This window comes from Aptenodytes patagonicus, chromosome 2 (genome assembly GCF_965638725.1).
Source record: "Aptenodytes patagonicus chromosome 2, bAptPat1.pri.cur, whole genome shotgun sequence".
Taxonomy (NCBI): Eukaryota; Metazoa; Chordata; class Aves; order Sphenisciformes; family Spheniscidae; genus Aptenodytes; species Aptenodytes patagonicus.
This window is the reverse complement of record NC_134950.1, coordinates 3609297-3626175: the sequence shown is the minus strand read 5'-3', so window position 1 is coordinate 3626175 and position 16879 is coordinate 3609297. Positions and strand designations below refer to the sequence as shown.

At 45.6% G+C, this 16879-nt stretch overlaps 1 protein-coding gene across 4 annotated transcripts in view; it reads right to left on the bottom strand.

Annotated features, from left to right (window-relative positions):
- Window positions 1–10713: 10713 nt before the first annotated feature.
- SLC45A4 (solute carrier family 45 member 4) overlaps window positions 10714–16879 on the bottom strand; it is an 86890-nt gene continuing 80724 nt past the window's right edge. For all 4 annotated transcript variants that reach the window (XM_076329023.1, XM_076329024.1, XM_076329025.1 and 1 more), the window contains exons 4-8: window positions 14605–14784; window positions 13420–14495; window positions 13224–13323; window positions 12008–12219; window positions 10714–11127 (exon numbers count right to left, since the gene is read on the bottom strand). In XM_076329023.1, coding sequence (XP_076185138.1) covers window positions 10765–11127; window positions 12008–12219; window positions 13224–13323; window positions 13420–14495; window positions 14605–14784 — 1931 coding nt within the window. In that variant the 3' untranslated portion in view covers window positions 10714–10764. The remainder of the gene's footprint in view (window positions 11128–12007; window positions 12220–13223; window positions 13324–13419; window positions 14496–14604; window positions 14785–16879) is intronic.

The window sequence follows — 16879 nt, the reverse complement described above, 5'->3', positions numbered from 1 at the left end:
ACTAAGGGAGTCGACTGGGAAAAGTGCCCTCCTAGATTTGTTGTTTGTAAACAGAGAGGGACTCGTGGGTGAAGTGGTGATTGGTGGCTGTCTCGGTCACAGGGACCACAAAGTAGATGAGTTTCAAATCACTGGTGACAGGAGAAAAACCTGCCAGCAAAACTTCAACCCTGGATATGGGGAGAGCAGCCTTCAGGCTGCTGAAGGAGCTAGTTAGTAAGGTCTCCTGGGAATCTGCTTTTGAAGGTACTGGGGTCCGTGAATGCTGGTCACTTTTTAAGAGCCATCTCTTAGAGAGTACAGGAGCAGGCAATTCCAAAGTGTCGGAAGTCAAGCAAGCGGGGCAGAAGGCCGGCTTGACTGAGCAAGGATCTTCTTCTAGAACTTAGGTGGAAAAGGGAGGTGTATGGACATTGAAAGCAAGGACAGGTGACATGGGAGGACTACAGCGAGCAGCCCCGTGGAAAGAGATCTGGGGGTCTGGGTTAATGGTGAGTTGAATATGAGTCAACAGTGCGCCCTGGCAGCCAAAAGGGCCAACCGTGTCCTGGGGTGCATCAAGCACAGCGTAGCTAGCTGGTCGAGGGAGGTGATTGTCCCACGCTACATGGCACTGGTGCGGCCCCACCTTGAGTACTGTGTGCAGTTTTTGGCACCTCAATATAAGAAGGACATCAAACTGCTAGAGTGTGTCCAGAGGAGGGCGACCAAGATGGTGAAAGGTCTCGAGGGCAAGACTTAGGAGGAGCGGCTGAGGTCACTTGGTCTGTTCAGCTTGGAGAAGAGAAGGCTGAGGGGTGACCTCATCGCAGTCTACAGCTTCCTCAAGGTGGGCAGCGGAGGGGGAGGTGCTGATCTCCTCTCTCTGGTGACCAGTGATAGGACACGAAGAGATGGAATGAAGCTGCGTCAGGGGAAGTTCAGACTGGACATTAGGAAAAAGTTCTTCACCGAGAGGGTGATCAGTCACTGGAACAGGCTCCCCAGGGAAGCGGTCACGGCACCAAGCCTGTCAGAGTTCAGGGAGCATCGGGCGACGCTCTTAGTCACATGGTTTAGTTTTAGGCAGTCCTGCAAGGAGTAGGGAGTTGGACTTGATGATCCTTATGGGTCCCTTCCAACTTGAGATACTCTATGATTCTCTGATTCAAACCAAGGGATGGCAGTGTTTGCTTCTAGAAATAACCCATCTGCAGAGACGAGAGCCACTTGGAAATTCAGGCTGTCTTGTGCTGGCTGTGATCTCCTTGACGGGGCCATGCAGTGAGGTAGGAAACAGCCCTTTCCTCTGCCTTCCAGCCTGCATTCATGGCCTGCTGTGGGTCTATTTGTAGGACTAGGCCCTTTTCTCCAGCAGCACCGACTGAATCCTGCCTTTCGCTGTCAGTCTTTTAGAGCGAATGACACAAAAACCCATCCTCACCCCTCTGCCATGAATTACTTACCTCTGCTTTCTGTACCCATTTCAGCTGCCACGTTCCCAGCCCACTCCCCATGACTGCCCAGGGACGCAGCACGCCCCATAGCGGGGGCTGTTGTTCACTGCATGGCATTGATGTGGGTCCCAGCTGCAATGGGGTCAGCTGCTGTTTGGGGGCCAAGGATGAGGTAGGATTTAAGCTGCAGGATTCCCCCCGGTGTCTGGCTTCCCCTTCCATTGTGCTTTACCCCAGTGCCTTGGCACAGGTCCCCCGCTCTTGGCAGCGGGTGGGTGGCCTTTGTGCCACGCCAGGTGTCAGGACAGGGAGGATGCTGCACAAATGCCACTTGGCACCAGTGCAGCCTCCCAGGCCCAGAAAAGGAGGCAAACGCTGCCTGCTTGGGGCCGGGAGCTGGAGTGACAGCTGCCCACCACCCTTGGCCCCAGGATTTGGGCCAATGTCCTGCTGCAACTCCCTTTTTATCGCTGTGGCTCTCTGGGGCTGGTTCCTTGGTGGGTGGCTGCCCCCTGCCCCTTTTCAGGGTGGGAAGGGCTGCCCACCGCATGGAACCCCAACTCGAGGGTGTGTATTTCTGTAGTGTCACCGCCTGGAAGATGGTGACACCCCACAGGCACATCCCATGTCCCCAGTGAGCTCTGTGCTCACGGGTGTGTCATGCAGCAAGGCTGGCGCTGCTGGGGAGTGGGCGGTAGTGGGGGGTCTGGGAGTGCATGAGGTTTCAGCTCTGCCTGGTGCCTGTGTGGGGACAACCACGCAGCGTGCACAATAGGGCCTGATCCTGCAGGGCACAGCTGGGTTGGGGCTGCTCAGCAGAGCCTGCATCCAGCAGCAGCAGCCACGCAGAGGTGGTGACAAGCAGCCATTGGTTTTCCTCTGTAAATACCTAACGATAGCTCTTGGCAGCAGGCGGCATTACCTCCCCTTCCAGCGCTGAGGGCTGATGATGGACATGGGGACGATATGCCACCCACCCCCCCAGGATGGGAGAGATGCCACCCCAGCTACTGCAAAGCCTGAAGGATGCAGGGACTGACCTCACTGGGGCAGACTGGGGCTGGGGGAAACATACTGGTTTGCTGGCTGTTCCACTCTCGGTCCAGACTGGAAAACAGGGGCAGGGCTGGAGCAGGCTCCTCTCTGAGCTGTTCCCAGCCCCTCCAAGGCCACTGCGAGCTATTTTGTAACAGCTGCATTTAAGTCGAACAATAGCTCAGGGAGTGACGCAGCTCCTCTGTCCTCACCCCTTCCTTGGCAAGCTCTGGCCAGCCCAGACCCAATGCCCCGCTCCCACCCTGAGGTGGGACCCAGTGTTCCTGGCTGGGGATCCCAGCATCCCACTCCCAGGGCCAGGGGATGAGTCAGGTCTCCTGAGCTGAGCAATGCACTTTCTTGCCTCTCCTCCTCACTGGGGATCACCCCGCAGGAACAATACCACCCGAGAGGTTTCTGCTTCCTGCCGCTCTCCCCCGGCCTCATCCTGCCACAGCACTGGAAAGGATGAAGAGGGCTGCCCCATCCTCCCCCTCTCTTGGCACAGGGGATAGGGCTGATAGGAGACGCATGGACAGAGAGGGGCTCAGTGTCTTGCCTTGCAAGACCCAGCCCAGGGAGGTTCGGGTTTATTTCTTTGCTTCTTTCGCATCCCTTTGGCCTCTTCACTTTTAATTGTGCCAGGAGAGGACAGGGATGTAGGACAGTCCCTGCCACTTGATCCCCACTTCACTTTGGGCTCTGCCAGGTGGAGTCCCCCACAGTGAGGATGAGCGCCCAGGGCTCTGCTGAGCGAAGTGGGGCAAGGAGGGGAGGCTCTTGCCCTTGTCATAGTTTAACCCCAGCCGGCAACTAAGTACCACACAGCCACTTGCTCACTCCCCCATACTTCATAGTAGCCCTCTACTAGCTACTATGAAGAAAATTAACTCTATCCCAGCCAAAACCAGCACAGCCCTCCTCTGGATCTTCTGTAGGTATTTGGAGCAGCTCCTTCCCAAGCGAGGCAGGGTCCATGCTTTCCCCTTGGTGCTGGTGGAAAAGCAAGTTCATAGCCCAGGCCAAAAGTCAAGATTTATTGCATTTTATGTTTTCATCTCTTCCTTAACTTCAGGTCGAGTGAGAAAAGAGCGCAGCTGAGCTGCGTTTAGTCAAAAATGAACCAAAGGCTGTGTGGGCATCGACTTCTCTGAGCTGCTGATACTGCTTCTGAAGAAGTGCCTTCAGGAGAAGCCACAGATCAAACCCACCAAGTAAACTGCTGGAAAGCAAAGCAGGACAACCAAGTTCCTCACACTGCAAGTTTAACCCTGTCAGCTGGTATTTGTAATGTGATACAGAGGTCCCTCCGGCTTTCCCCTCTACTTGTCACTCACAATGGCCCAAGTGGTTAATCAGTTTGGATGTGAACTGGTGTCTTTGGAAGCTGCTTATGGTTATGCTTATTTCCTCCTGAAACACTCCCAGACCCTCCCATGCAGAGGGATCCCACACCACGGTAAGGCAGAGGAGCGGGAAAAGCCCGATGTGCTGGCAAAGGAGGGACGAGACCCTCCCTGCTGCGATGGCAAGAGCCAGAGCCGCCTGCTACCCACTTGAAGGGAAGACCCTACATACAGCCCCTCAGCCCTGGTAGCGCTCTCGGTGATGGCATGAGGGATGACGGATTTTGCTGGCTTAGCAGGTGACAGCCACCACCCCTTGTCCCCTCCTGGGAATGCGACAGAGTAGAGCCTGTAGTCAGGGACATACACCCCTCCCAGGCGTCACTGGTTTGCGCCTTCATCTGTGCTCCCTCCTTTGTTACACCTGAACCCTGCAAGCGTCAGGTGAGTTTATCAAGTGTTTGCCAACTGTAACACTTTTTTTTGTGTCAGCTGATGTTTGGTAGTAGCCTTTTTAGAAATATTAATTAAGCCTTGGGAAATAAGTGAATATTATTTGCCTTGTACAGCGTAGGGACAAGGAGAAGCAGCAGCAGTGTTCGGCCTGGAGCAGGGAGCCTGCATCGCTGCCGGCCCTGCAGGTGGTGCATCACAGAAAGGACGCGTGCCTCTACTTGCGTTCCCTACAAACGACACAGGAACGCGAGCCACCAACTCTTACTGAAATGTTTATTAAGATCGAACTTCAGAACAACAGATTGGAACACAACGTCTTGTGGAGTAGAGGATTTCTAAACTGATTTTTCTTTTCTATGCATAAATGAAAAAAAAATCAAGATTATACAAAAAGAACAGAAAGTGCAGAACACAATAAAACAGTTCTCATGCAACAAATCTCTCTTTTTTTTTTTAACCTTAAAACAGAAAATTAGCTCAACAGTGTAGAAATAAAAAACATACATACATTATGCCATCTATGCACTCAAACATTCATCTGTGACATTACTTTTCTTTATCCCTTTTTCCTCATAAAACTTAACATTATGTGTTTAACACATGCTTATAAACATTGCTAAACTCAGCAAGAGCTATTATAGTGCCCCAACTTAATAAGTTGATAAAAAAGTAGTTGTCATATGGCCAGTTCACAAAGGAACTAAATATTCTCTTTTTTTTTTCTTTTTTCTTTTTTTTCCGCTATGAGATGCCTATATGCAGCTTTCTAGTAATATGAGGCATTTAAAACACGCTGGTCATTTGGCTACCAAAAGGGCTTAGTGTTCATGTTACATCAGAAAAAAAAAAATTTAATATGGGGAACTGCCAATTTGTTGAGAGAAAAGTCTGTCTGGTTTTTGGGGCTATTCACTACAACTTGGCTATCACCGAGGACTGAATAGGTGCAGACTAAAGAAGGTGATGCCTAGTTTGGCTAAACGCTCCTACAGCTTCACCCCCAACTTCAAAATTTAAGGAAAAAAAAAAAAAAATGCATCAGAGCATGTCAAATTGAGCCGTGGCCTGGGTTTTCACCGCAGCTTTAGCAGGTCACAAGGGCGTCGAAAGCCTTTTAATTTTAGCAGATGCTCTCTTCTGGGCGGGGGAAGTATTTGTTCCCTCCTGGTCACCCCTCACCGTCCCCAGCACTCCCCGGGGCGAGGGAAGGTGAGGTGGAGAGACAGGTGAGCCGCAGGGCTGCTTGGGTTGAGCAACCAAACAAAACAGGTTTTCCAGGAGGTGATCTTAATTTAAATTAAGGGAAAAACTGGAACATGTTAATGAGCAGACCTTGCTGCCCTGGCAGATGCTAGTGTGACATTATGAAAAGGCAGGTGAATCTTTTTCTTATTATCTAACACCATTTCCTAATTGTATGGGCTGCTGAGCCTCAAAAACAAAACACCAGTTGATCTGTGAGCTTCTGCAGCTCGCCTTTGCCGATGGCTTGTTCTGGATGCAACATGAGAAACAGAAAACTTTGGGTAGCTCCGCTTTTTAAAAATGACCGTTTTCGATGCACTTTACAAACGTTCAGCTTTGTCGTTTAAGGAAGAATAACAGCTAGAGAACTCGCTGTAACCATAAAGTTTCTGCAAAGAAAAATAAAATTTGGTATTTCTTCTACACAGTCATTAATAACATTTCTGTGCAACATTTGGTGTTCGTTACATTTATTTGGCCTATTAAAAGGAAACAAGGACAAAACAGCTGCAAAAAAACCCAACTTCTCTTTCACAATAGATACTTCAGATGCCGAAGCTGCTACATGTGCTTGGAATATCATGCAAGAGTTTACTTATTCATTTAAATAGATAGGATACATATTTATAGCTGAGCTCGTCTCGCATCGGACTAGGACGAGGGAAACCTGGAAGAACTCAGTTGAAAACATTGTTGAGTACAGTGACAACGAGCACACAACCACCAAAGATATTTTGGCCCGAGCAGCGTGTATATAAATGTATATACACACAGATACACACACACACACGCACGCACGCGCACCTAAAAAACCCCAACTCTCAGTGACTGAACTACAATTCGTCGCAGGGACTGAACAACGGAGTGTCACGCAACCCGGCTACGTGTCTACGCAAAATTACTGAAAACGTGAGCAACTGCCGAAAACGAAAGCTGACCCCTGCGACGCGCCTCCGGGAAGGAAGGCCCCCCTGAAATCCCCTCCTGCCCAGACGCGGAGGGAGCTCTCCCAGGAACAAGCTGTGACTTTCTCCGCCTTTACTCGTAAATGTGACCTCAACGTGCACGGCCACAAGACCCTGCTGGTAGCCATGACAATCCTGCCTTTAATGGTGGACGTCGGAGGAAGGCCATGCTCATCACAAACCGAGGGCAGGCGGATGCGTTTCTAATGATGGAACTGAGGTTTTAATGAGGTACCTGGCAATAATCACTGTTGTTGCCGCTGTCATTCCAAGTGCTGGGGGGGATTCAGATCAGATGGCAGAGAAATGAGAAAGGCTCAGCCCTCGCTTCCATGCCTCCGTGGAAAACCTCAAGCAAGCCTGTTTCATCATGGGGTCCACATGCCAGCATCGGCACTGGCAAGAAAACCGGGAGGCTAAATTCGCAGCTGCCTCCTTTTCAGCCCACCGAGCCGGGAATATTTCATAGTCCAGAAAAAGGCTCCAAGTGAAAGGGGAAAAGGACATTGTGAGTTTCAAGGAGCACTAACCTCCGTTGGATTTACTGGCTTCCTCCCTTCTGATGATGAACAACCCACATCTTTCCATAACTGCTTACTGCCAGCACTAGCAAACGACCAGATTCATGTTATTAAAAGGCTATTTAGGTAATAAATCTCTATGAAAGTCATCTAACCAGCAGGAAGAGAAACATTCCTAAGAAATTATTGCTTCTGGAGTCTGAAATTGCCATCCATGAACAGTGCAGATCTGACCGGACTCTTGCAATAACCCAACAGTGCAAAATCCACGCTACGCCTTTCCGAGCGGTTAAAGTTTGAGCTTCTCTGCTCTCATGTGAAGTATTTCTAGATGTGCAGCTTACCAGCTACAGCACTCGCGAATCTGAGCGCTAACGGTGTCTCATGTCCGAGGTGTTACACGTCACCAGAAGGACTGCAGCAGAGTATCTTAAAATTGTTTACAGTATAGAGCAACACAGAATGAAACTAAACCTTAAGCCTACTGCAGTGAAGGTCCAAAGAGATGGAGCACGCGGGATGAATTTGACTATACAGTAATACCGACAAACAAAAAACGATGCTTATTGTCACCAGGAATAAAAAAAAAAAACACCCCTTCAAATCTCTCTTCCCACAACTTCTGCAATAAACACATAAAATCGTACTACTTTACCTCTTAATCGTGACAAAAAATATGATCATTTCTGTATCAAAAGATAAGGTAAGGGACACATGACGAAATAAAACATTGCCACTCTACCCGGAGAAGTGCCAGGGCTAGAAAGAAAACTCTCTCAAACCCAAGAAAAAACATTACTATGAAAGATCTCGGGAGCCCTCACCGGCAGCACAGAGGAAGCCAGCGCGGTGGTTTCACAGGCTGGCCAAGGTACAGGAGGAGATACTTTGGCAGGGGCTCCCCCAAGTTAATTCTTCTAGCAATACTACAAATACTTCAGCACGTTTACAATGGATAATTATTTCCTTCTGCTTTACAGGGGAGTGAAATAGAGCTTCCTGCTACAAGGCAGCGTGCATATTCATGCGTTACGAACGGTAATTGAACAGCCCCATAAACAACTCCAAATATGGATTTTAACATCCAATTCTTAGAAATGAGGCTACGCCAAATGTTGGCTGGAACAAAACTGGACCTGCCCTGCCTTTGATTGAAACCCTCCGGGTTCGAAACATCCTTCCTGCCTCCTCACCCTTCCCCTGACTGAGAAAGCTGAATAAATGTGTGTGAGCTCACCCCCCAAAACGGTTTCGCATTCCCTCTGCTGGGTGTGAAGCGAGAGGGAGCTTCAACTTCTCCTCCCTCTTTGCTGCTAGACCTTCGTCAGCTTGATGGTGCTGTGAAAGAAATCTTGGCTTATGAAGGTGCTATGTGGAGTAATGGCTATTTGAAACCACACTGATCCATGAAGCTCATGGGAAAAAGGGTAAGGCTGGCACCGGCCAGAAGATGCAGATTTTTAAACTAGAAGAACCTTTCCAGAAATAGAGATTAAAATAAGGAGTACTTGACAGTGTTCGTTTAACCAAAAGCAGAATCTTCAAGGAACTTTAAAAATAAAATATTAAAGCCACTTTAAAATGTCTGTGTATTTTACATGAATGCCAGTTATAGGGTGAAATACAACTCATCTCTGTTATATATGAACATCACCAGAATATATTAAATGTAATTGAGATGATAAAATTCATGGCAGAAGTTCAGTTAAAATATTTCTCACAACTGATTTCTTCAATAAGGTCTCATATTCTTCAGTAGTATTATTCCCCTGTCTGAACACAGTTCACAGTATGTGTTCTAAATAAAAAAATATTCACCTTAAAGAAAAAAAGACTTTCTCAAGACACTTAAAACAAAAAAAAACCACCTAAGTCCTGTGCGATTACGTGTACTTTAGTGCTCGGCGATTTCACCAGCCTAAACCCAACATTGTCACCCTCGATAGCACAGGACATCGGCACCGACTGAAAGCCTTCAGCTTCATACACCCACGTATGCCACCAGGAATTCGTCAATGACGCTGGCCAAAACTGCGCGTTAACTTCAAATATACCAAAACGTACATTTCTTAAATACATTGACAATTCAAATAATTTATTAAAAACTGCTTTTCATTTTGAAATATATATTCTTCTTTTGAATGACTATGTTGCAGCATGATTTACACATGCATTTTAAAGTACTGTAGTATGAGAAGTTTGAGGCAGCAGAAATCTTACAACGAGCTGTGATTTGTCTGTTTAGCACAGGATTGAGTGCAGCCCGGAGGTCCATGCGAAAATGAGTAAATAGCATCACAAACACTTCTTACAAGACAGCAAACGGAAGTTCGGTTTCTAAAGTTTCTTTAAATGGCCGCTGGATCTCTGAGCTTTGGCTGCCCGTGGATTGGGGCAGACTGCTAGCGATCCAAATACTATTTTAAATCAGATTAGCACAACTCTTTCAAGCTCTTCACAGAAAAATGTCTTTGCACTGCAGCTATGTCCTGAATCAAGGAAGGGGGCATGGAGGTTGCGCTGATGACATTGGTACAGCAGCTCGGAAGAGCTCCAGCCTACAATTCCTCCAACACAGGGACTGGAACAGCAACACATGCTAGTGGATTGAATTTTAAGGCCTAAAAACTGTTTGACAGATTTTTACACACCCAGACTATGCCATAAAGTGACGGAGGTAGGCCTTCGGTTTACCTTGTTGTACTGACACTGTGCCTTTACCCTGGCTGCTGCGTTCCTAGCCAGGAGGTTAAAGGATCATAAAAAGTGCAATTAATCAACGACTTCCTTTTCCCATGAGAGAGAATCCGCACACCCCCTCCCACAAAGCTGACCCCAGAGACACCCCTTCTCCATGGCAGCTTCATCCAGAGATGATCAGGTTTAAATGCCAAGAAAACCCCCGAGTTCACTAGCGCGCAAAACTCCGAGCTAAAAATTGTCACAGCGTATTCCAACGACATTCAGAAAATTCAGCACTTGTGATAAAAACCTGTCAGTGCTGGTCACCTCTCCCAGTTGCTGCTCCTTCCATCTACAGTTCACATCACGCACCCAATGTCACCCTCTCCCGACAAGCAGCAGACTTGGGAGTAGTTGTTGAACAGTATGACTAAAAGGATTCACAGCAGTTTCTTAGAAACCGCAGTAATTGCTTTTGTTTTTCTTGAAAATAATTGCAAATAAAACTATTCTGTAGTAATTGCACTAACAAAAAACGTGAAGTCTAAAATTAACGTTAAAGAACTGTAGCTGTCAGACCAATAATATCATGCTTATGAAAAAAACTGATCAAGATATCTAAGCGTTTGATTCAGCTATTACACTAGTGGAATCTGAAATGTTCAGACAAAAAAAGAGCAAGAGACTATAAGTCAAGATAGCTTCCATTTTCAGTTAGTTTAAAAACAGCCGAAAACTTAATTTTTCTAACTGCTAATTGTATACACTGTGAGTCTCATGCAGATTAATAAAACTTATTCGAAATCTAAATGTATTCTTAATAAAAAAGTGTTCAGAAATGACATTTCTAAGTTGTAGAGAAAGCAATTAGCATCATAGCTACCTGTTCAAGCCTATATTAAGGACTACAGAATTTCATTTACACTTTTGCATGAAACTGCCTTTTCTTCTGCAATTTTAGCTACAAGTAGTGAAGATCCTAATTTGTTTTCCGGGGGGGGGGGGGGGGAGGGGGGGGGGGGAATAGTTCTTGATCCTGCACCTGCCTCCCTGGAATGTGGGTGAACAAGTAATGGCCTCACACGGCTGACTCGCTCTCCAGCTCCGATGCGGCAGCTCCTTTGCGCGTGAGCTTCAGCACAGTCGGCTTCTCTGCGCTCGTGGTGTTGCCCTCGGTTGTCTCTGGAGGACCTAGTCCTTTCTGTTCTTCCTTTGGCTCTTCGTTGACTTCGGGGTAAATCACCAAGAAGGTAGCTGTCAAAAAACCCAGGAAGGATCCCACTGAAGCCACCATGGGAATGACTCTGACTGTGCCAACCGCATCCACCACACCACCAAGCGCAGAGGCCACGAGGATCTGGGAGATGTAAACCTGACATGACAGAATGGCGCAGTCTATGCCAAATCCTCGCTTTGAGTTCCCGGGGCTATGGTGAATGTACTGGAAAAAGACAAGAAAAGCATTAGGAGGTAAAACAATGGACGAAATCAAGTATTTAAACACTACTAGTACCTTCCTCAAATTTCTCAGCTACGTGGTCAACTTTATACCACCCTTGTGCATCATGCAGGCTATACAAGTCCAAAGCAACAGCCTCCTTATCTACATATCAATGGCCTCCTCATCTTACACCAAGAGGCGGATATTTACTGGGGCACTCCTAGCGTGACTTGGCTCCAAGATTAGGTTTTGTTAAAAAAAAAAAAAATTACATGAAACAGTTGGTGGAAATTATTTTTATGATTATAAACAGGAATCTCCCTCCCAATCCCAATGCAGAAACATGTTAAAATAAATGATCCTCCTGTAATTTGTAATACAAATGGAACAGTGCTAAAAAGTGGAAAGTAAATCTGCCCTTGTTTCCAGCAGAATCAGTTTGTCTTGTGTCTCCCCAAACTTACAGCTGCATTTCCAGATGCACCTCAGTATCTAAGACCGCGAAGAACCTGAGTAATGCTAACATAACACATCAGAAAACAGTAGTAACAACTAGGTATATAATAAATACTCCAATAATTACTTCATCTCTCTTCATCTACCATATGGACCAAATCCTTTTATACCTCAGCACAGGGTAAAGCAATCATGACCCCCTGAGCCAACTTGATGCTAATTGCTATTATGCTAATTGTTATTATGCTAATAACCATCTGATTTAAGTAGCAGCTCTTGCTATTTACTATCAAGGATGAATCTGTGCTTTGGCACACATCCCAACAAAGCAGGTATCTCAAATAATGGGATTTAACAAATCCATTTTGCCACTGGGATCTTCAGAGAAACGCCTTGGTTAAAATATTCAGAATATTCCACGTACCTGTTTAATATCATGGTATTGTCCCAAAAGCGCATAGGGGCAGTAGGAGATACTCATAGAGACTATTCCCATGGTGCTGATCATTATCATGGTGACGTACACGTTGGGGAACATAGCCATCACTGCAGTGCCAAGAGAAAAACCCAGCGTGCCCAGGATGTAGATCACTTTTATACTAAGGTCATAGTTGTCCAAGTATTTCTGCAACAAGGCTGCAGAGATCAAGAATAAAACATAAATACCAGCTTACTCAGTGAGGTTTTATGGTATTGACGTAGCCGTGGCAGCTCAATATGCTGTTTGGGACTTGGATGCTCACTGCGTATTTGGCTTGTCTTAGCAGCATAGCTCAGCCCTCACTGGGAAAAGGATGTATCGCTACTTCAGAAACCGGGGAACAAATGAGCTCAGAGACTTGCCTAAACCATGCTGCAAGTCTGAGGCAGAACAAAATGCTTGAGACTCAAAGGTATCATATCATGGTTCACTCAGTCCATTCATTAATTTTACCTATTTATTAACTTTATCGATGCAGGTACACTCTGAGCACAGAGGAGATTCTGTTTCTAATGCAAGCACATTCACTAAACAAAGTGATCAGATAATTGATGTTTCTAGCCACATTTCAGTTTGCGTTCAGAAACAAGCTGCCCACCTGAACTTCAATTTGACATGTCTCAACAAAGAGGCAGTCCCCATGATACTGATCTGTGCAGATGTGCCTGCACACGCGCTGCAAAAGGCAGAATTTAAGTTTGGCAAAAGCTTTCAATTTCAGTCTGTATTCCAAGCCTAAATTGTCTGTACTTGGTTTCTCTGTTATTAGAGAGCAAGAACGAGACTTTCAGAAACATGTATTTCTAATTTTGATTTTAAAAACAGTCTTTGCAAAAACCCTCCTACATATGCTTTAATCTTCTAACAAGCATAATTTAGTTTCCTGATGACTAGCTAAATGCCATTCAATATCCTTTGATATCATTTTGTGCTTTATGCCACTTACCAGACCTGTCCATATTTCCACCTCTACATTTGGAGGAATTTTTTAACATTGACTCTTAAAGAAGCCTCTCCCCTTATGACCACGTGAAATGCTTTTCCAAAATACCCTTCACCCCAAACAAGGAGGTGGATGCTAACTGAAGCAAAACTATTTTTACCTTGCAAATACATATATGAGGTGCATTCCACTGTCTGATTGTGCAGTGTCTCTTACCTGAACAAACGGCAGCAGTAGCAGCATAAATTACCAGTCCCCAGCATCCCATCTGAACTCCAGCATTATAGGCATGTAACTCAGTTGAGTTAGAAGGGGCCTGCAACAAACAAACACAAAGCCATTTTCTTGTAACGAGCACATCTCAGAAATCAGTAACTATAAGCAGGTTGGCCAATGATAACTGTTCTCTTACCTTTGGATCGCCCTGAAAGATGACCTGGCCCATGAAATCTGTATAGAACACAGCTTCAGCAATGATCGAAAACCAAGTTAAGAGGTGACAGACGCACAGTCTCAACAGCTCCTTCGGCATCTTTAGCATCGACAACCACAAGAGTCTGACAGTGGTTTCAGTTTCCCCCTCTTCGCTCTCTGTGTCTCCACTTGAATTTGTCGTGCCACTCTGATTCCTGTGTCTGTACCTCTGTCGCTGCCGCTTCTGCATGTCGTAGATATCATTCATGCTGCGTGAGGACTTTATCAAGACGATGGCATTGGCCCGACGAAAGCGATAGCGGTGAGAGCCTATTTTGCCATAGTACGAGAAGGTGTAAGATGGCTGACGGTAGAACATGTGCCTCCGCCTTCGCATGGAGTTTGAAGTACTAGATTGCTTCATGCCTATTCTAGCGTGTCCATTGAGGAACTCTTTTGGTAGGGAGCCATTCGCGTTTGGGACTTTATCTTCGTTTAAGCAATTATCAAGCAGCATTTCCTCCTCTTTCTCATTGTCCCTGAGGAAAGCAGACAGGTGGTTGAGTTTGGACTTCATGATCTCTTGGCTTGTGTTGTGGGGAGTGTTTGGATATGAAGCATCCTGAAAAATGGAGGGTTCGATGTCATGCAGAAAAAGCAGCTCAGATTCAATTTCCAATGTAGCATCGGGCATGTGCAGAACTGAGTCGCTCTTGCTTCTTACAATGTTCACCTCAAGGAACTCCATATTGAGATCATGCTCTGACTGAACCTCATCGTGGAACATAGAGGCTCCATACGGCTCTTCCTCACTAATTACATTCAGTCGATTCAGAGGGGGGAGACTACCACTGAATTTGACACTGGAAAGTGTGTCCCCTTCATCATCAATCCTGTCCTGCTGAGGGTTATATTGCTCTTCTTCAATGCTAAAAAGGTGGAGAGCAACGGAGACAGAGAAAATAATGGCTGCAAAGAAGAAAAGGACTTGCTCTTGAGATTTAAAAATACCACCCAAAAAGGTCTGTGTCCAGTCCAGCCCTCCTAACATATAACCGATTGCTCCTCCCAGACCTGCGGAAGAGAAAATACAAGAAGTGAGTTCAGTAAAAATCAATTCAGTCACAACTTGGTCATCAGGAAGACTTGACAGCTGCCAAAAACATATCGACTAACTCCATACCAGCTGAAAATGCATGAATGTTAAGGGCCATGTCTTGTTCTTCACTGTCCACCACATCCAGCAAATAGGCCCGAATTGGCCCTTCTGTTGCATCAGCGCAAAAGTCCAACACCACAACACCAAGCACCGTGAGAACTATACCAATGGGCTGCTTGTCCGGGACGTCACCAATAGCCAGACCTGAGGAAAAACGGAAGAGGAATCTGAGCATGTCATTCGAAAAGGGGAAACTACTAAGAGCAAGCTTAACTCCTTAAGAGAAAGGCGGCCAACACTCTCATTGGAAACATTCCTTTACAGAGTAAAATGGCAATTTCAGCTCTTTGGCACAGCTTCGTGGAAGGTCTGGGACAGAAGATTTATGTTTTGACATTTTTAGGACTGACATTTATTTTTCAAAATGTTATTTTTTTAAAAGTATCTCTTAAACCTTTGAGAGCATTAGATACTACTTCATGTTCCTCACATGCATTTTCCTTCAAATGCTGAAGGCTGTTTTTATAAAAGACAGCCATGGTGAGAGAGGAGAGCATCCAAAAACAAACTGTCATACCTCATCTATCAGTTACAAACACAGGTAACTGCACTGCCGACAGCATTCCTGACACGGTGCCTAACATGTAATGGTCACAGCACAACAGGATAAAGTGAAATTTAACCCCCCCACCTCTCTCTTTGCTTTTCTTAAACATTCATATTTTCTAGATCACTTTTATAAGCAAAACTTTTAAGGATGAAGCAACATGAAGGTATTTTGCGTTGCAAAAAGCATCAGTCAGCTTCTGTTGATAGCATGGGATGAAATGCTTTTTGTCTACAGAGTAGAAAGGCAGCATTAGTATATAGCTGGAGAATTTTTCATTAAATGAACCACTGACAAAAGTATGAATTACTTGAATCAGAGAGATTTAAACGTTACACATGCAAGACTGATAAAACCATTAGTGTAACTGATGAAAATGACTGTGGAAAGAGATGAACTGGCTAAGCCACCAAACATCATCCAAATCTCAAGTGCTATGATTCCTGCATATTCAATCCTCATTTATACCAAGTCCTCTGAATGCTGAAGTTGTTTATACGTGTTCCACGCTCAGCTGAATCTTACAGCAGAAAACACCCACCAATGGTGTCAGTGCTTTAGATTTGTTGGAAACCTGAACAGTGCATACAGTGGCAAGAACAAAAGTTGAATAAGATCTATACACAGCTGTTCTCTTGGGACACGGTCGTATTATTAGGATTGGAGAACCTCTTTTTTAGGATGCTCTTGTGCTCCTTGTTCCCCTCCTGACGACTCCTATTGCCGGAGGCCAGGTTATGAAAAAGGGTACAATACAATGACCACCTCAGTTTTTGCAGCATCTCCTGTAGCCCCAAATCGAAATTAGGAGTGCAAGTAACTGGAGACTAAGGATAGGAAAGTGTGAACATAAAATGGGAAGAAGACAGACAATGAAAGCATACAGGGTCCATCTAGAAGGAAATCTGGTTACAAATGAGGCCTTTTCCAGCAAACCGCTAGACACCCCCTTTTGCAAGAGACTAGTAAGCAGTGCCTTTTCTCTCTGAAAAGTGACACAAGCCACCATTTCAAAAACTTCAGTTAAAGAGAGACTAATATTGCTTTATCATATTGTGCACCTGCTCTAAATAGTAGATCAAGTGCTGTCTTATGCTGATGTCAAGTGTTATCTTATGCTGATGTAAATTGAATGTTAGTGGCGAATATCTTCTAGTATGGAACAGGTCTAAGAGAAGACTATGGAATGGCCCTCACTTCAGTTCAGTTCATTCCAGGCTCCCAAGGGAGAGGCACAGCAGTGTTTAAAGTGCTTTTCAGAAGAGGGTTTTCATTCAAAATCTACCACAGCCACGTCCCAGGAATGGATGCATAAAGCACACAGCTCACTTTTGCGGTGCATTGCAACAACCTCTGCGTTTTAAAGAAGTTTCATTGCACAAAAGTACCACTGGAATATCCGGAAAGCACAGGTTTTCTAGAAAGCTATGCAATAGACTGTATTACTGTGTATCAAAGAATTAGAGAAAAATCAAAGACGATATTTTCTGCTGATTTATCAGAGGGTGAGATACTTCAAAATAAACCTATAAACTGCGTATGAGCTTTGCTTGCCAGTATCAATGGCTACTGACCTAAACCACTGTGTAAGAGCTTCCTATCAACTGAAATCCTGTAAGAGGGCTGCAGTCTAACATCTTGCATGCATCTGGACGAGGAGGAGTAAGTCTTGGAGACACAACTACAAAGTAC